Source organism: Dipodomys merriami, unplaced genomic scaffold, assembly GCF_024711535.1.
Source record: "Dipodomys merriami isolate MVZ:Mamm:240054 unplaced genomic scaffold, mDipMer1.0.p SCAF_3298, whole genome shotgun sequence".
NCBI classification, from domain to species: Eukaryota; Metazoa; Chordata; class Mammalia; order Rodentia; family Heteromyidae; genus Dipodomys; species Dipodomys merriami.
In genome coordinates, this window is record NW_027204824.1 from 1 (window position 1) to 20147 (window position 20147).

The 20147-nt window shown below is 48.5% G+C and overlaps 1 protein-coding gene across 1 annotated transcript; it reads left to right on the forward strand.

Annotated features, from left to right (window-relative positions):
* Positions 1-15217: 15217 nt before the first annotated feature.
* Positions 15218-19580, forward strand: LOC138841782 (RNA-binding protein with multiple splicing 2; the record flags this gene model as incomplete). The annotated part of the gene is made up of 5 exons (XM_070042668.1): positions 15218-15295; positions 16110-16148; positions 18399-18461; positions 18753-18903; positions 19441-19580. Coding segments are annotated over 5 exons (471 nt in total), but the record flags the coding sequence as incomplete, so codon positions are not given.
* Between the last annotated feature and the right edge of the window lie 567 nt (positions 19581-20147).

The following is a 20147-nucleotide window of genomic DNA, read 5'->3' on the forward strand; positions in this document are numbered from 1 at the left end:
ACAGAATAATATTTAAGTTTTTATTGTTATAAAGGTGATGTACGGAGGGGTTACATTTACATAAGTAATCCTAATCCATAAAATAATTTTCAAACTACTTCATTGAAATATGATACACACAAAGCTGTGCATACTTGGGCTGAGAAGGTGGCTCAGTGGTAGAGCACTTGCCTTGCATGCCTGAGGCCCTGGGTTCGATTCCTCAGCACCACATAAGCAAAAAGAAAAAAGCCGGAAGTGGCGCTGTGGCTCAAGTGGTGGAGCGCTAGCCTTGAGCTGAAGAGCTGAGGAACAGGGCCCAGGCCCAGAGATCAGGCCCCACGACCAGACCCCCCCCCAAAAAAAAAAAAAAAAGCTGTGCATTCTTCATATATTTAATTTGATAAGCTTGGAGATCTGCTTCTAGTATTTTGTAGGGGTGGGAGTGGGATACTAGGGGTTGAACTCAAGACAAATGATCCACCACTGAGCTACCTCCCCAGTCCCTACCAGTAATTTTTTGTTTTGTTTTGTTTTGGCCAGTCTTGGGGCTTGAACTCAGGGCCTGGGCACTATCCCTGCACTTCTTTTGTTCAAGGCTAGCACTCTACCACTTGAGCCACAGCACCACTTCCAGCTTTTTCTGTTTACGTGGTACTGAGGAATGGAACTCAGGCTCATGCATGCTAGGCAAAGCACTCTACCACCAGCCCACATTCCCAGCCCCTGGTTCTTTTGTTGTTGGTGGTGGTGGTTGTAGGGCTTGAACTGAGGGCCTGAACACTGTTCTTGAGCTTTTGTGCTCAAGGCTAGCACTCGGCTTTGAGCCACAGCTCCACTTCCAGTTTTCTGGTAGTTAATTGGAGATAAGAGACTCATGGACTTCCTGCCCAGGCTGGCTTTGAACTGAGATCCTCTGACCCCAGCCTCTTGAGTAGGATTATAGGTGTGAGCCACCAGTGCCTTCCTAGTAATGCTGTTTTTGGGGGTTTTTTTGTTTGTTTGTTTTTGTTCTTTGAACAAAAGGGCTTGAACTCAGGGCCTGAGCTCTTTTGCTCACAGCTCACGCTCTACCACTTTGAGCCACAGTGCCACTTCTGGTTTTCTGGAGGGAGGTAAAAGTCTCAATGGACTTTTCCTGCCCAGGCTGGCATTGAACAGCAATCCTCTGATCTCACCCTCCTGAGTAGCTATGATTACATGTATGAACCACCAGCTCCTGGCAGTAATTCTGGTTAAGATAGATCTCACAGGCTCATGTTGGCCTCAGACTTTTGATCCTCCTGCTTTAGCCTCTTGAGATCTGGGACTATAGGCATGGGTGTTACGCCCATCTCTACAGTAATATTTATTTGTGAACGTCCCTAAGTGGTGGGGCTTTGGTATTTGGATTCTGGGGTTTAGGGTATAAGAGGTAAAGAAGTGATATGCTAGCCTAATTAATGGCAAGCTACAGAAGGCAGGGAGGGGTTAATGGCAGCTAAGGACCTACAATTTGCTCTAAGATTGTTGCCCTTTTTTTTTTTTTTCCAATGTAGCTGAGTCAAGTGGATATGTTCTTAGAGGGATGTCAGGAAGCAACCAGGCCCTGGGTACCACTGAGAGATAGAGGTTAGCCATTCTCTAACTGTGGTCAATAGGAGGTTATTACACCTGTGCAGGTGGAAAAAGCCAGGGTTGGTCTCCATCAGTGTGAAGGAATCCCAGAGCTTGTGTGTCACTTAGGCAACTCCCCTTTTCTCTAACATCAAAAGCATTAGTAAGAAGCTGCAGTGTAGGGCTGGGAAGGTGGCTCAGTGGTAGAGCACTTGCCTTGCATGCATGAGGTCCTGGGTTCGATTCCTCAGCACCACATAAGCAAAAACAAAAAAGCCGGAAGTGGCGTTGTGGCTCAACTGGTAGAGCGCTAGCCTTGAGCTGAAGAGCTGAGGGACAGCACCCAGGCCCAGAGTTCAAGCCCCACAACTGAACCCTCCCCCCCCCCCCAAAAAAAAAAAAGAAGCTGCAGTGTCTTGGTGTTTTGTCTACAGGCTTTTTTAAGTATGAGGAAAATGAGGCATCTATGCGTCTGGACACTGTATGTGTGTGTATGATGTGTGTATATCTTTGAGTAAATGACTGATTAGAGAGTATGTACTACTAATAAGCCTACCTGTATAGTTTTTGTGCCAGATATTGTGTAAAGTAAAAGTAATCACTTTTTTTTTTTTTTGGGTCAGCCATGAGGCTTGAATTCGACCTGGGCACTGTCCATGAGCTCTTTTGTTCAAGGCTAGTCTGCTATCACTTTGAGCCAGAGATCCACTTCTGGTTTTCTGGAGGTTAATTGGAGATAAGGATCTCATAGGCTGCCTAGGCTGGCTTTGAACCTTGATCTTCAGATCAAGGTTGGCTAGGATTACAAGCATCAGCCACCAGCATCCCCTTTACTTTTTTTTTTTTTTTTTTTTTTTTTTTTAATATCTGCTACTGGGCTTTGAATTCAGTTCTTTTTCTTTTTTGTCGGTCATGGGGCTTGAACTCTGGGCCTGGGTGCTGTCCCTCAGCTCTTCAGCTCAAAGCTAGCGCTATACTACTTGAGCTACAGCGCCACTTCTGTTGGGCTTTGAATTCAGAAACTTTGTGTTTGCTTGCTAGCTTGATGCTCCACATGCCTCCAGTTCTTTTTTTTTTTTTTTTTGGTCGTGGGGCTTGAACTCTGGGCTTGGGCACTGTCCCCGTACTCTTCAGCTCAAGGCCAGTGCTCTACTGCTTGAACCATAGCACCACTTCTGGTTTTCTAGTGGTTTATTGGAGATAAGAGTCTCATGGAGTTTCCTGCCCCAGCTGGTTTTGAACTGTGATCCTCAGACCTCAGCCTCCTGAGTAGCTGCTGCCTCCAGTTCTTAATTTTCCATTTGTATTATCACTTAAGTGATAATCACTTTTATTAAGTGGGGAGGTTGCTGTTGCAGCCTAGAGTTTGCTCCTAACTGTAGTTGCTATTCTGTTGATTTTTGTTTGTGGTTTTTTTGTTCTTGTTTTTTGGACCAGTCCTAGGGCTTTAACTCAGGATTTGGGTGCTGACTTTGAGCCTAGTGACACTTCCAGTTTTCTGGTGGTTAATTGGAGATAAGAGTCTCAGGGAGTTACTTACCTGGGCTGGTTTTGAACCACAATTCTCATATCTTAGCCTCCTGAATAGCTAGGATTACAGGCATGCACCACCAGTGTCTGGCGTGGGGATAGGGCTTTGAGTTTATTCCTGGGTTGGCCTGGACCATGGTCCTCCTGTTTTTAGCAATTCCTTCATAACTGGAATGACAGGCTCTTAACACCATTCCCAGATAGTGATTGAGAAGAGGTTCTGAGAACTTTTTGCCCCGGCTGGCTTTGAACTGTGATCCTTCCCATTTCCCTTCCCTAAGTAGTTAGTATCACCGTGGTGAACTATTATAACCACTTTGCTTTGCTGTCTTATCTACAGAAATGGTACTCTCCTGTCACTCTGGATGCATTCTCTTAATCCCTTCTTCTGACTTGTAGGTATCCTGTCTCCTTTGTCCCAGCGAGCACTAGCTTCTAAATCGCATTCAGGGCTTGAATGTGCTGGCTGTTTCTGGGGGCTGGCGAGTCCTGTACATAATGGTACAATGTGAACTGAGACTGCTGAACTTTTACCCTTCTGATCTTGATCCACTTTCCTCCATTGGGCCCTGGACAGTCCTGAGAGGAAGGTGGGGAGGCATCTCTTCCAGTGACTGAGCTGCTGGCCCAATCCACCCTCCTCTGGTCATGCAGACCTGAATTAGATTTTTGGGTTGGCACAGCTTAGCTGCAGTGGCCACACCCAGTGCCTTGTCATCCCTTCTCCATCGGACCATGGCTGCTCCAGCCCTAGCAAAGGCATGGAAGCTGTCACTACACTTCAGAGGCTCAGGTGCCACAAGAACTGGACAGCCTGTAAGGCCTGACCGCCAGAACCCTGTCCACTACCAGCCAGGGACCAGCATAGCCTCCTTGCTTTCTGCCTTTTCCCACATTGCACACTTGTAGGGGAAGAGTGGTTGTCTCTGAGGTGTACCAGGCTACACAGCTGGGAGAAGCCCACTAGTGGATCTATGTGTGACTGGGCCCATCTGCCATGACTCTCTCAAATTGAGCTGAAGTTCTTGACTGTCACAAGCTGTTAGACTACCCAGGGAAAGAGGCAAGACCTGACGTGGCCAGGCCATGGTAGAAATGTCTGAAGTACTTAGCCTCTTGCTAAATGGCCCACTCTCTTCTCCACATCCACAGATGGATCTTAGATGTGCTCCCCCCTGCCTCTGTCTTAGGGCTTGAACTCAGGGCCTGGGTACTGTCCCTGAGCTTCTTTTGCTCAGAGCTAGTGCTCTGTCACTTCAGCCACTGTGCCACTTGCAGCCTTTTTGAGTATTTTATTGGAGATAAGAGTTTCATGTGCTTTCCTGCCCAGGTTGGCTTTGAAGTGTAGTCCTCAGATCTCAGCCTCCTGAGTAGCTAGGATTACAGACGTGAGCCAACAGCTCTTGCCTTGGACCTTTGGTTTTTATTTTGTGGTGAAGAGGATACTGGAAAGCACCCAGACCATTTTTGAGGCCCTTTGGTACTATAGAGGTCTGTACCTCCCCCCAACCCTCCCTCCTTTTTTTTGTTTCAAGTACTGGGGCTTGAACTCAGGGCCAGGGCACTGTCCCTGAGTTTCTTTTGTTCAAGGCTAGCACTGTACCACTATAAGCCATAGCATCATTTTTGGCTTTTTCTGTTTATGGGTACTGAGGAATCAAACCCAGGGCTTCATGCATGCTAGGCAAGCACTCTACCACTAAGGTATATTCCCACCCCACTCCCCCCTTTTTGTGACAAAGTCTCATAAGACGACCCTCTGATCCTCCTACTTCAGCCTCCTGAGTGCTGGGATTGCAGGTGAGTGCCACTACATTTGCTGTTTCCTCTTCTTGGTGTGTAGAATTGTGTTATCCAGGTGCTGCTTGGGATGGAGGGATCCTAATAATGCACATGTATGTGACACGAGTTCTGTTAACCAGTATTCAGATCTAAGCATCATCTTCTTTCCTTGAACAGAAGCCCTCTCCCAACAGGAACACTATACTCAGGAACATTATTATGTGTCTGTCTGTCCGTCTGTTGATCTATTTGTCTGTCTGTCTGCCATCTTTTTCTTGTTCTGGGATTTGAACTTGGTACTTCTCATTCCTGCTCACCTTGCTTACGCACAGCACAGCTTGTGCTCTACCATTTGAGCCACACCTAATCTGAGTTTTTGCTAGTTAACTAGAAATAGTCTCATGGACTCTTCTATCAGGGCTGGCTTGGAGCAAGCGTTACACTGGCTCCAACTGCTAACATCTCTTTTTTTTTTGTCAGTCATGGGGCTTGAAGGCCTGGGCACTATCTCCAACTGCTAACCTCTCTCTCTCTCTCTCTCTCTCTCTCTCTCTCTCTCTCTCTCTCTCTCTCTCTCTCTCTCGTGGAGTTTGAACTCAGCCTGGGCACTATCCCTCATTTCTTCAGCTCACGCTCTACCACTTGAGCCACAGTGCCACTTCCGGCTTTTTCTGCTTATGTGGTGCTGAGGAATCGAACCCAGGGCCTCATGCATGCAAGGCAAGCGCTCTACCACTGAGCCACCTTCCCAGCCCCTTTACCATCCTCATTGATGCACGCCACAGAGAGTTCTGGAAGCTCAGCACTGTGTGCTCAGACTGGCATAGCATCACGTGTTCTATGTGATTATATGGATTTTGAGTTGCAAGAGGGGGCAAGATTCTTATAGCCCAAAACTTTCACTCCAGATTCTTCTGTGAGAGGATGTGTGGCAGTTGGTGGCCGTTACAACCCTAGGCAGGTGATAGATGTGTATTGGCTGACCACTCTGCCCCAGGTAGATGAATGGAAGCCGCCATGCTGGGGTGCCCAGTGAGCCTTGTCTGGACATTCTGGCCTCCAGCTCTGTCCGCAGCCACATGGAAAGTGGAGAAGAACCCATCTCTAGTCAGCCTGTGATGGCATCAAACCTCTTGCTATTGGTCTAGCCCTCTAAGTGAGGTGACTTAAGTGTATTCACAAGGTAGAAAGCCTTCTGTTCATAGAAGGAGGAGTAGCTTCAAGAATGAGATCTAGAACCTTCCTACTTAGTACTACTTTATGCATGGCCAGCCCTGCCCCTCTCTCCTGTTGGAGAACCTCTTATCACCTCAGTCTCAGCCTCCCCTGCACATAACCAGAAGTCTAGGGTACGTTGCAGTCTTTGGGAAAAGAGCCCCAAGCATTGTGAGCCAGTTGGCTTCTTTTGTTGTTGTTGTTGTCAGTAGTGGGCTTTGAAGTCAGGACCTGGGTGCTGTCCCTGAGCCTCTTTGTGTTCAAGGCTAGCACTCTACCACTTGAACCATAGTACCACTTCCGGTTTTTGAGTCTCATGGAAAGACTTTTCTGCCTGGGTGATGCTCAGATCGTAGCCTCCTGAGTAGCTAGGATGACAGGCGTGAGCCCCCCACTCCCAGCTTGAACAAGTTGGGCTCCTTTAGCTCTACCACTGGTCAGCCAGGCATCTAATTTCTGAGCTGGTTGCTTTCTCTGGAAAATGAAGTCCCCTACTTGTTCTCCCCATTACTCTCCAAAAGGGTTGTCAGGCAATAGAATGACACTACAAGGTGTGGCCCAGACCAGAGCCTCACAGCCAACCTCTGACGTGGGATTTGGGGCTGGAGTTGGCAGGGCAGGTGGAATTTGAGAACAGACTAGGACTTCCAATCTAGTGGGGTTAGGTGTAATGGTAAGCTGGAGCAAGATGTCAGCAGGCTGGGGGCTGCTGGGAAGAGATCAGGGTGGTCCTGGGGGCACAACTCAGAGTGCATATGCATCCAGGTTCCCATCTACTGTGTGGCTGCCGGGGACTTGCTCTTTCCCTGGTCCTTGTTCAGTGCCTTATAAGTCCTGGGTCTGCGGGCTGTGTTGCTACATTCCATCCGTCTCACGTCAAATGGCCCTACTCAGGACCATCTTTCCCCCTGGGAGGGATGAGAGCAACCTGCTGTGCCAAGCTCAAGAATAGAGCCCCGGCAGAACCCCTCTCTACCCTACACACCAAAGTAAAACCCTGGCCATGGAGATCAAGGTGTGGCAAGCCTAGCATTGGCCCAGCAGGGGTCCTGCTTTAATCCTCCGAGGCTTAGGTCTTACCAACTACCCTCAGCTGCCTCTTCCGTGGCTGCTAGAGTGTGCAGAAGGAGTGAGATGCAGAGCAAATTCTTACCTGAGTCTTCATTTGGCCCCTACCTCCCTTAACAAGTTTGGGGCTAGATGCCAGTGACACTCACACCAGTGATCCTAGCTGCTCAGGAGTCTAAGATCTGAGGATCAAGGTTCGAGGTCAGCTTGAGCAGACACTTATTTCTAATTAACCAACAAATAAAACTGGAAGTAGAGGTGTAGCTCAAATGTTAGAGCATCAACCTTGAATGCACAAGCCAATCTAGAGGGCAGGCCTTGAGTTCAAGCTCCAGTACTAGCATAAAAAAATAAAATTTAGGGGCTGGGAAGGTGGCTCAGTGGTAGAGTGCTTGCCTTGCATGCATGAGGCCCTGGGTTCGATTTCTCAGCACCACATAAGCAAAAAGAAAAAAGCCAGAAGTGGCGCTGTGGCTCAAGTGGTAGAGCGCTAGCCTTGAGCTGAAGAGCTGAGGGACAGCACCCAGGCCCAGAGTTCAAGCCACATGACTGACCAAAAAAAATAAAATAAAATTTAAAGAGTTTGGTAAAAACGGTGTGGTGTTTGTGCAGCCAGCTACTCTGGAGGCTGAGGCAGAACCATTGCCTTCCTGGGCAACAAGATGAAGCCTAAAGTTTGCTATTTTAGAATCTCTTGAGCGTGAAGGAAACAACCCAACCCTCTCTGTTCTTTATAGCTGAGACAGGAGTGAAGGCCCTGCCGTTGGGACTTTAACCCTGGCTTCTTGACAGTTGTTGTCTTTTCCACTGTAGGCACTCTTCTAATCCCCTCCCCATCCCTCACTCCTCTCCTTTTATTTTCTTTCTTTCTTTTTTGTGTGCTGACCTGGGGCTTGAACTCTGGGCCAGGCGCTGTTGCGGAGCTTCTTTTGCTCAAGCTAGTACTGTCACTTGAGCCACATCTTTACTTTTGGCTTTTTTGGGGGGTAGTTCATTGGAGGTAAATCTCATGGAATTTCCTGCTCTGGCTGGTTTCGACCATTATCTTCCGATCTCAGCCTCCTGAGTAGCTAGAATTACAGGTGTGAGCCCATGGTACCTGCCTTTTCATCTTTTTATAAACAGCTCTGCTTCTGACTAAACACTATCCAGTGGAACCTCTGCTACCCCAATGTTCTGCTTCCTTTTCTGCTCAAACGCTGCCTGTTCCTGGATGCCTAAGGCTGATCCCACTGGGTGCAGATTGAGGTGAGATGGAGATCTGCAGAAGAACATTCATTAGCCAATCACCTGGGGATTCTGGAGCTGCTTTTTTACATGGGCAGTGACCGCAAACAGCTCACTAAGACTCCTGGGCCCTTGTTTTCTCCTCTAAAAATAAGGTTTCTTCCAGCTCAAATCTTCTGTATTTGGGTTGCTGCTAAGGGTTGGGAGCAGGGGAAGGATGTGGGAGGGGCTTATAAGAGTCTTGTTTTTCTCTGTTTGGATTTCCCTCTTCTCCCCACCCCCTTCTAAGAAGAGTTTTCCATTCAGTTGACCGGGAGGGCTCTCTCCCAGCACTGAGGAAGCTGGACCTGAGCAAGCAGTTAACTTGAACATTGAAGCCTTTCCTTTACACTTCCAATTCTGCTTTTAGACATGTGGAAAGATTGCCACCAGGGCTAGAAGTATAGCTCTGTGGATGAGTGCTTGCATAACATGCATTGTCCTGGGTGCCATTCGTACCTAGTACTTCGAACAAAGATATTGGAGGGGAGATTTAAAGATTTGCTGCGGAGAGTAAAGTAATTCTCTCTTCCTTCCTTTACTTCTTCCTCTTTTTTTCCTTTCTTTCTCTCTCTTTTTTTCCTTTTTTTCTTTCTCTCTCTTTCTCTCTCTTTTTCTCTCTCTTTCTCTCTCTCTTTCTCTCTCTCTTTCTCTCTCTTTCTCTCTCTTTCTCTCTCTCTTTCTCTCTCTTTCTCTCTCTCTTTCTCTCTCTCTTTCTCTCTCTCTTTCTCTCTTCTCTCTCTCTCTCTTCTCTCTCTCTTTCTCTCTCTCTCTCTTTCTTTCTTTCTTTCTTTCTTTCTTTCTTTCTCTCTCTCTCTCTCTCTCTCTTTCTTTCTTTCTTTCTTTCTTTCTTTTTCTTTCTTTCTTTCTTTCTTTCTTTCTTTCTTTCTTTCTTTCTTTCTTTCTTTCTTTCTTTCTTTCTTTCTTTCTTTCTTTCTTTCTTTCCCAGTCTAGGACTTGAACTCAGGGCCTCATAGTAGAGAAAAATCTGTCCTTTGCAAGGTAGTTCCATGGGTCTAAAGTTCTGTCTTGGCAATCTTAAGGCTGGGTATTTAAAGGTTGTAATTGTCCTTCATAGATAAAGGGGTGTAATGGCTATGGGTGCAGTTTTTGGTTTTGGATTCAGTGTTTGCCTTTTCTTTCCATTCCTAGTAAAATCTGGTGTTTATGGAGCCTGTCCTCGTAGCATATACAGCTTCTCAGTGATGGCGCTAGGTATAGAAGAGATCTTTTGGATGTGAAAGGTTGGGGAAGAGTTGGAGCCCTCTGCATCAGATCTCTCCCTTCCTTGTAGAGGTAGAGCTAGGCCTGGTCAGCAGCTAGGTACCTGCTATCCCTGAGTGACTGAGTACAGGTCTTGTGGTCCACAGTGAGGCTCTTTTCTTACAGAGGTTTGCCCAACAGCTTTCCTGAGTAGTATGGTTCTTCCCTACTCCTGTGGGGTCCTGGGCTGAGGGAGCCCCAAGCAAGCTTCCCTTCAGGGTTCTAGCCTTGTTTGTTCCTTGAATGGCAAGCTGCTCTGAGGTGGCCAGGGCCAAGAGAGGTGTCTGCTCTGGCTAATAGGAAAGGCAAAGTTCATCTGGGTGCTGGTGGCTCATGCCTGTAATCTTAGCTACTCAGGAGGCTGATTATCTGAGGATCTCAGTTCTAAGCCAGTCTGGGCAGGAAGTCCATGACTTTTTTTTTTTTTTTTTTGGCTACTCATGGAACTTGAAATCAGGGCCTGGGCGCTATTCCTGAGCTTTTGTACTCAAGGCTAGCGCTCTACCACTTTCAGCCACACCACCACTTCTGGTTTTCTGGTGGTTAATTGGAGATAAGAATCTCACGGATGTTCCTGCCCTGGCTGGCTTTGAACTGCAATCCTCAGATCTCAGCCTCTTGAGTAGCTAGGATTACAGACTTGAATCACAGGTGCCCAGCTTCATGAGACACTTATCTCCAGTTAATCACCAGAAAGCTGAAAGTGGAGCTGTGGTATAAGTGGTAGAGTGCTGAGCTTTGAGCAAAAAAAGCTTTGAGATGGCACCCAGGCCCTGAGTTTAAGTGCTAGGACTAGCACCAAAAACTAAAATAGAATAAAATAAGATAAAGGCGGAAAGCTGGGTGCTTGATATTCAGGAAGCTGAGATCCAAGGATCACAGTTCATCACAGCCCATCAGGGAAGTCCATGAGACTCTTTATCTCCAATGAACCACTAGAAAACTAGAAGTGGTGCTGGGGCTCAAAGAGATGGAGTTGCTAGCCTTGAGTAAAAGAGCTCAGGGACAGCATCCGGGCTCTGAGTTCAAACCCCAAGACCAAGACACCCCCCCCCCCCCCAATAAGTAAAGGCAGAGTCCTGCTTGGATGGCTGTTCCACAAAAGCCTGAATTTGTGCTAGTAGGCTCTTTCCTTGGGGGTCACTAGCACATTCCTGAAAAGTTTGTTCAGTATAATCTTTTCTGCCACTCTTTTAACAAATAGCAATTTGTCAGAAAGGAGAATTTCACAGACATTTAGATGTGGATGGGCTCCTGTTCTTCCTTGTGTTCTAGAACATGAACATAACCTGTGGCAGGAGAGGTTGTGCAGGAAGCAGGGATACCTGGAAGGTCAGCCTGTAGCTGATTCTTTGTAAGGGAAGAGTCAGCGGTTTGGGGAGCCTGTCCCATTCTCCCCCACCCCCACCCCGCCATCTCTCAAGGATTAGATAGGGAGGCCAAGAAGTTCCTTTTAAGGATGGGAGAGTTTGAGGGCAGCCTGGACTGCATAGTTCCAGGCCAGTGTGGAATACAAAGTGAAACTTTTCTTGAAAGGAAAACAAAACATTTCTTCTAAAGCCCCTTGTTTACCAGAAGGGGTACTTTATACCCCAGAGGCTCACCTTAGGAACAGGGTTGAAGATACAGGACTGGTCCTGCCTGTGTTCCTCTTATACCCTGGGGAACCTCATGTTGGGAATGAGGCTGAGGGTTCTCTTAGAGTTGAGGGGGAAGTTAGGTTGTTGGGACCCCCATGTACTCAAGGTTCAGCACTGTCCGGTCAGAAAGAACCTAATGCACCCAGGCTGTAGTCCTTGGGACAATGAAGACCTGGATGGTCCTGGGAAGTCAGCCAATAAGTGACTGCTTGCAACGTAGACCCAGCAGGCAGTGCTGGACTGTGCTGGGCCACTGCCCCACTGCCCCACTTCCTAGAGGGAAGCCCAGAGCCAATGGTGGCAGAAGTTGGTCACTTCCCCTCAGCAGCAGGCCTGGTGCTAGCTGTCATGTCCAGCCATGTCTCTGATGCCCTGCCCTGTATGACAACACAGTCCTGACTAGTCCTCGTCTGTGTTGAATTTAAGTACCCCCTCACCCCCAGCTTGCACTTGTCTTATGTTCTAAAAGGGCCAAGGTTGCTCTTCACCTTTTAGGACAGGCAAGAGAGTGCCCTGGAGTTCCGTGGGTGCTTCTGTAAAAGCATGGAAATAAGGAGCAGCCTGGGGGTTGTGTAACCATTCCTTCTAGCTTTTTCCAAATACTCTGTGTGTGTGTGTGCGCACGTGCGCATGCCAGTCCTGGGATTTGAACTTGACCTGGACACTTTCCCTGAGCTCTCTTGCTCTCTTGTTCAAGCCTAGTACTCTACCCCTTTGAGCCACAGCTCCACTTCTGGTTTTTGAGTGGTTAATTGGAGATAAAAAGTCTCACAGACTTTCCTGCCTGGGCTGGCTTCAAACCTCAATCCTTAGATCTCTGACTACCTAAGGTTACAAGTGTTAGCCACCAGCACCTGGCTTCATGAGCTTTTTTGTTCGTGGGTAGCACTCTACCGCTTGAGTCACAGCTCCACTTCTGACTTTTTGGTGGTTAAGTGGAGATCAGAGCCTCACAAACTTTCCTGCCTAGGTTGGTTTTGAATCGTAACACTCAGATCTCATCCTTCTGAGTAGCTAGGATTATATAGGTGTGAGGCATTAGTGCTTGGCTTTAAAACATTTATTTCATATGTCAGCTTCTTGAACTTAGGCAGGGCATGAATTCTTTGGTGGACCTCTTCCTTGTGGCATCAGTTAGCTGTGTTAGTAGTGCCTGAATCCTGGTCTACATCAATTCTCCTTGATGGCAGGTCTGGTTGCCTTGAGGCTGGCACCAGGAAGTACCTTGGGAGGAATGACCCAGTGCATTTGGAGACACTGACTGGTTGGTCAGGACTTGAAGAAATAACTACATGCCCTCAGCTTGTGTTGGCACTTTCTCCATAGCCTCAGTTTCTCCATCATCTGTAAAGTGAGTGATTTGAACTAAATGACCTCCTTGATGCTCCCCCCCCCCCCCACCTTCAGTCATTGGGCTTGAACTCAGGGTCTGGGTGCTATGTCTGAGCTCTTTGACCCAAGACTAGCTCCCCTACCACTTAGAGCCACAGCTCTACTTCTTGTCTTCTGGTGGTTAATTGGAGATAAGAGTCTCTCACACTTTCCTGCGTGGGCTGGCTTTGAACCATGATCCTCAGATCTCCACCTCCTGAGTAGCTAGAATTATAGGCATAAGCGACCAGTGCCTGACTTCCTTGTTTTGAGACAATCTTGCTATATAGCACAGGCTAGCCTGAAGCCTCTTGATCCTCACACTTCGGTGTACTGGGAAAGATGTTGCTTTTTTCTGCTCTCATCACCCTGGCTTTGCTGCCATTCAAAGGCCACAAGCTGGATGAGTGCACATATACTGAAGTGACATGTGATAATCCTTCACTGAGCTGTGGGCTAATGTGGCTGCTCAGGTGGATTGCATGGACTCGGAGTCAAGGTATTGCAGTTTCATCCAGCTCTGCCCTCCTTGTACTCTGATCAACATGCTATGGCAAGTTACCAAGCCTTTCTGGACCTCAGTGTCGCAAGCTAGACAAAGGAAGTAACTGGGGGCTGTCATCTCCTGGGGTGGCTAGAATGAAGTAAGAGGATATTCAGGTCAGAATTCTGTGGCTTAGCCTTCCAGGCTGGGCTTCACATGGGGTCTGGGGCCTGGCAGATAGGAGCACATCCCCCAAGCCATGACTGCTTTGTTTCCTGAAAGGCAGGAGCTGTGGTGTAGGCTTGGGTACTACAGAACCTATAGGATAGAAAGCAGAGGAAAAGGATCTTGGGGTCCAGCGAGAAGGCTGGAAACAATCTGAGCTGGAGATGAGAAAAAGATCCACTCCCACCCCAAGCAGGGAACTCTGTGCTGAGAACTTGCTATTTAAAGGGCCTCTGGGGAGGTCTGGCCAGAAAGGAGCCATCTGAACAAGGGATTAAAATTAGCCTGGGTGAGATGTGGGGGCTGTGGGGCGGGCTGAGGCAGAGGTTTCTGAGTTGCTGCTCTGGCTCTGGGTCCTTGACCCAAACCATCCTAAGAGGAGGGACTAGAAGGACTGCTGAGTGGGGTCCAAGCCAGCTGGCAGCTTGTGCTCACTCTCATCCCATCTGCAGGGGCAGACCCGAACTACCTGAGAGTGGGCACTCAGGCCCTGATATCCTTGCCTGGCAGATCTCATTTCTGCCAGACTAGGTATATATAGTAGGGATCCTACTGCCTTTAAAGAACAAGGTGTAGGGGCTAGGAAGTTGGCTCAGTGGTAGAGCACTTGCTTTGCGTGCCTGAGGCCCTAGGTTCGATTCCTCAGCACCACATAAGCAAAAAGAAAAAAGCCGGAAGTGGCGCTGTGGCTCAAGTGGTAGAGCGCTAGCCTTGAGCTGAAGAGCTGAGGGACAGCGCCCAGGCCCAGAGTTTAAGCCCCACGACCGACCCAAAAAAAAAAAAAAAGAAATTGTTGCGGGGCGCTGGTGGCTCGCACGTGTAATCCTAGCTACTCAGGAGGCTGAGATCTGAGGATTGAGGTTCAAAGCCAGCCTGCGCAGGAAAGTCTGTGAAACTCTTACCTCTAATAAACTACCAGAAAACTGGAAGTGGCCCTGTAGCTCAAGTGGTAGAGTGTTAGCCTTGAGCTGAAGAGCTGAGGGACAGTGTTCAGGCCCAGAGTTCAAGCCCCACGACTGACCAAAAAAAAAAAAAAATCGTAAAATTAATTATGAAAAAAGAAAAAGAAACAGTAGTAGCACCTGGAGGTCTGGAAGCAGGACTTATCTCAGGACCTCAAGTGACTCAGGTGGTCAGGTTTGGATGGAGTCCCAGGATGCACAGCTGGTGTTTAGACTTGGCTTCACCACCAACTTTTGACCGTAATGTTTAGCATTGCCTGCTTCACCTGTTTGATGAAAAAGATACTAGAAAGGCAAGTGCGCTTAACCATCGGGGCCTTTCTGCTGCCATTGGTCTGCTTAAGGACATTAAGTTGCAGCTGCTTGCTGAGTGACACCTCCAGGATGGCTTAGAAAAGAAAGGTAAGCTGGACACCAGTAGCTCACACCTCTAATCCTAGCTCCTCACAAGGCTGAGATCTGAGGACTGAGATTCAGAGCCATCCCAGGCAAGAAAGTCTATAAGGCTTTTATCTCCATGTATCTACCAAACAGCTGGAAGCGGAGCTGTGACTCAAGTGGTATATTGTCAGCCTTGGGCGAAGAAGCTAAAATCCAGGTCCTGAGTTCAAGCCCTAGTATCAACACCACCCCCCCCCCAAAAAAAAGGGAAGGTACACAAAAGGGGCTTTGACAAATCTTTGACACTGTGAATGTTATTTTGCCTCAATGTCTAGAGGAGGCAGTACTGAATTTCTCCTGAAGTTCTAGGACTCTAGTTCCCAGACTAGAGGAAGAGCACCATCCCTGTCCTTCCTGTGTAGCCTGGCCCTGACCACTGTGGTCTCTGTCCCCAGGTCCGGACACTGTTCGTCAGTGGCCTCCCCGTGGACATTAAACCCAGAGAACTTTATCTACTTTTCCGGCCATTCAAGGTGAGTCAGATCAGGGAGAAGCATAAGGAATGAATCTCTGGTTGGTGCTGGGCTGCAGAAAGATGTGGGAAAGTGTCAAAATGTCACTCACCTTGCTCTGTCTGGTTCTGTTAAATTCACTTGTCCTATGCCACTTGCTTAGCCCTTTCAGGCCTCTGAGTCTTCAACTATACAGTTGAACTCTGAGCCTTACTCTTGCTAGACAGGTGCTCTACCACTTGAGCTGTATCTATCTGTAGCCCTTTGATTTTTTTTTTTTTTTTGGCCAGTCCTAGGGCTTGAACTCAGGGCTTAGGGCACTGTCCTTAAGTCTCTTCTGTGCTCAAGACAAGTGCTCTACCACTTGAGCCACAGCACTACTTCCAGGCTTTTCTGGTTCTATTCCTCAGGAATAGAACCCAGGGCTTCATGCATGCTAGGCAATCATTCAACCGCTAACCTACATACCCAGCCCCAAACTCTTTGATCTTAACAGACTTTGCAGTATGAGGAATCTTGGCAATTCACTGTAGTCTTTTCCAGTTAGAGATGAGAAAAGTTAAAAGGTAAGGCCCATGCTCTTACTACATGTCAGTGAAAAAACACGAGTGCTCTACATCATGCTACTCCATGTGCCAGACCAGGTGATTTTGAACACAGGCACTGGGAGATTGGTATGTTGTGAGGGTCAGCGTAGATCTCCTTTGTTGGGGGAGAAGGGGAAAAGGATTCAGAGGAACTCTGGGAAGAGCTGAGGCTGGTGGGGATAAAGCTGGTTTAGCACAATCAAAGCCTCTGACCTTCTTCCCCCCGTGACGGCCCCCTCTCTCCGCAGGGTTACGAAGGGTCTCTGATCAAGCTCACCTCCAGACAGGTAATTTCTCTTCTAGGTTTTCTTGCTCTCAGCACAGGCTGGCTGCTGGGTGTGGAACTGAGGCCTGTTTTCCCTAAGGTTGAGGTACCTGTTGTCCCATTCTATCTTAGGCTGAAGTCAGGGTGGCCTCCAGGTCCCTCCTCCTCTTCCTCACTATCCAATCAGGCCAGGGCAACTCCTGAGCCACTGTCACTGAGGATTCAGGGAAGCTGCCTGCCCCTCTCCACCCCACCCCCAGCCTGAGAACAGAAAAGATGGCACCTGAGCTCTGACCCCTGGTGTATAAGGCCCGGGTTCAGAGGCTTCCGCTGCCTTGTGGGGTCTGGGCTGATGAACTTGGTACAAGCACCATCCACATACATTTTAAAAGAATTCTACTGGAGCTGGGTGCTGGTGGCTCACTCCTGTCATCCTAGCTACTCAGGAGGCTGAGATCTGATGATTATGGTTCAAAGCCAGCCCGGCCCAGGCAGGAAAGTCTGTGAGACTTTTTTGTTGTTGTTGTTGGTTGTGGGGCTTGAGCTTGAACTCTGGGCCTGGGCGCTGTCCCTAAGCTCTTCAGCTCAAGGCTAGCACTCTACCACTTGACCTACAGCACCACTTCTGGTTTTCTGGTGGTTTATTGGAGATAGGAGTCTCAGTCTTTCCTGCCAGGGCTAGCTTTGGACTGAGATCCTCAGATATCAGCCTCCTGAGTAGCAAGAATTACAGGTGTGAGCCACCAGCGCCCGGCCCCTTGAGACTCTTATCTCCAACAAACCACTAGAAAACCAGAAGTAGCTCTGTGGCTCAAGCAATAGAGCTCTCTCCTTGAGCTGAAGAGTGCAAGGACAGCGCCCAGGCCTTGAGTTCAAACTCCACAACCGACAAAAAAAAAAAAAAAGGAAAAAATTCCACAGGAATGGTGATGTTCAATGCAGTGGGAGGGGGGAATGGTCTGTTCCCACCGTGTAGTCCTGGGACTGGGGAGGGAGGAGGAAGGCTGGACCTCAAGTGTGGTTTTTGCCACTCCAGTTGCACCTTAGGAAGGCAGAGACAAGATGTTTACTCTTCTCCATTATCTTCTCATCAGGACAAAGACTTTTAGTTAGAAGATAGTTTTTTGTTGGTTTGTGGTCCTAGGGATTAAGCCCAAGAGCTTATACATGCTAGGCAAGTGCTACCTCGCTGAACTGGCTACCCTATGGTCCCTCCACGCCTCTCTCTCTTTCAGTGCCAGCACTGGAGCTTGAATCGGGGCCTCATGTTCTGGCTTTTTCATTCAAGGCTGATGATCTACTATTTAAGCCACAGCTCTTCTTTGGCTGTTGTTTTTTTTTTTTTTTAATTGGTCATTGAACTCAGGGCCTGGGTGCTGTTCTGAGCTGCTTCTGCTCAAGGCTAGTGCTGTACCACTTGAGGGACAGCTCCATTTCCAGACTTCTCTTTGTAGTTTATTGGAGATGAGAGTCTCATGGATTTTTTCCGCATAGGCTGGCTTCAAATTGTGATCCTCAGATAGCTCAGCCCCCTAAGTAGCTAAGATTACAGGTGTGAGCCACTGGCATCCAGCTCTGGAGATTTTTCAGTCAAATGTAGTACTCTGCCACTTTGACCCACAGCTCCACGTAGGTTTTCTAGTGGTTAATTGGAGATGAGTCTCACCCACTTCCCTGCTAGGACTGACTTTAAACTGGGGATCTACCTGAACAGGTAGGATTATGGGCTTGAGGCACCAGCACCCAGCTTCTTTGGCTTTTTGATTAATTGGAGATAAGAGTCTCAGAACTGGGCTGGGAAGGTGGCTCAAGTGGTAGAGCTCTAGCCTTAAGCTAAAGAGCTGAGGGACAACGCCCAGGCCCAGAGTTCAGGCCAGTCTCAGAACTGGGTTCTGGTGGTTCATGCCTATAATCCTAGCTATTCAAGAGGCTGAGATATGAGGCCTTTGGTTCCAAGTCAGTCCGGACAGAGAAGTCCCTGAGACTCTTATCTCCAAGAAACTACTCAGAAAAAAAAAAAAAGACTGAAGTGACCGTGACTCAAGTGGTAGAATGATAACCTTGAGAGAAAAAGTGCCTTAGGCCCTGAGTTCAAGCCCCAGGATAATAAGTCTCAAAGACTTTTTGCCCAGGCTGGCTTCAAACCTCAATCCTCAGATCTCACTGTCTCCTCTTTGGTGGTGGTCTCTTTTTTGCTTGCTTGTTTTGTGTTGGAGGTGGGATGGAATGTTAAGAGAAATGCAAGAAAGATGTTCTTTCTTTTTCCTCTTAGCCTGTTGGTTTTGTGATCTTTGACAGCCGGGCAGGAGCCGAAGCAGCTAAGAATGCACTGAATGTAAGTAGACAGAGGACAGACATTGCTTTGACTATCCCTGTCCTATCTTCCACAATTCTTCCCCTTTCCATACGTAAGGAAAGGGTCTGCCCATGGACTTATTCCCCCAACCATGCCACAGCAGAGCCCTTGGTTACACAGTTTGTGATCAATGCTATTATAAGCTCCCAGCATTCCTGCTGCCTGGCACTTATGTGCACAAGTCTTCTGAGTGAGCTTTTATCTGGACTCTGCCTCTGTGGCAGCTGACAGCATGGGTCCTACAAAGCATGTCTCTCTCCAACTTGGTAGGGTATTCGATTTGATCCTGAGAACTCACAGACCCTCAGGCTAGAGTTTGCCAAAGCCAACACCAAGATGGCCAAGAGCAAGCTAATGGCAACACCAAATCCTGCCAACGTTCACCCTGCCCTCGGAGCACATTTCATCGCACGGGACCCCTGTGAGTGCCACTCTGAGCTGTCTTTGTTCTGTTCCTTTGGTTGGCCCAAGCTGGCAGGGCCTGGTGGTGTTGCATGTAGAGGTGTTCAGATGGTTGTTGAGGGCATCAGTCTGGTCTCCGTCCCCTTTTCAGGTGGGATGGAATGCTGGGAGTTTCTGGGGGAGGGGAGGAGGTTCTTGGATCATAGTCAGCTGTCTCAGCCTTCCTGGCCGCCTCCTTCCTTATTCATCCCTTGTCTGAACCTCAAAGGGACTGGGCTTCTGAACTGTCAGAGTCGCCCAACTTTTCTTGAAGTGCTCTCTGATTTCCCATGCTTGAGAAGGGCTGAGGCCTGTGTCAGAGCTTCTAGAACAGATAGGGCATTCACCATATGCTGCCCTAGCTTCCTTCCTAAGTCTTGGGGTCCTCAGAGAGGGAAGGGTCTAGCCTCTGGGGCTTATGGCTCAGCTAGCATACCCAGTCCCCTTCTCCGTTGGAAGGGGGTGGCGGGAGGGGAGAGCAGTGTTTGACAGTGGAGGCCGTTGTGTCCTGTTATAGATGACCTGATGGGGGCTGCTTTGATCCCTGCATCCTCAGAGGCCTGGGCTCCTTACCCTCTGTACACCACAGAGCTGACCCCGGCCATCTCCCATTCAGCATTCACCTACCCTGCCGCCACTGCTGCTCTCCATGCTCAGGTAAGCCGCTTTGGGTTTAGGAGTGGGAGGGCTTGAAGCTGCCAGGCTTTTACACCTACTGGGATGTGGGCCACTTGTGTCCGCAGGGCTGCAACAGAACTCAGAGAGCCACAGGTTCCTGCTATTAGGGTTTAGGGTATGGTAGGGAGAATGTGAGCAGCGGTTCACATGGAAGAAGCACAGGAGAAGGCTGTGGGTGCTCAGGCCTAGCTATGCCTGGCCTCCTTGGACACCACAGTCCAGGGCTACCCTGTGCTCTGCTCTACCTGTGGCTACAGGATTCAGTTTGAATCTTATCTTGAGCCTGACCAACTGCCTCTGTCTCTTCCTGTCTTTATGAACTTCCTCAGCCTCTACCTCCCTCCCACTTCCCCCAACCTCCCAGCCCCTGGCCCCAACTCAGGGCCTACACACTGTCCCTGAGCTCTTTTTGCACAAGGCTAGTGCTATACCACTTGAGCCACAGCTCTGCTTCCAGTTTTCTGGTGGTTAATTGGAGATGAGTCTCATGGACTTCCCTGCTAGGGCTGGCTTTGAACCAAGATCCTCAGACCTTAGCCTCCTGAG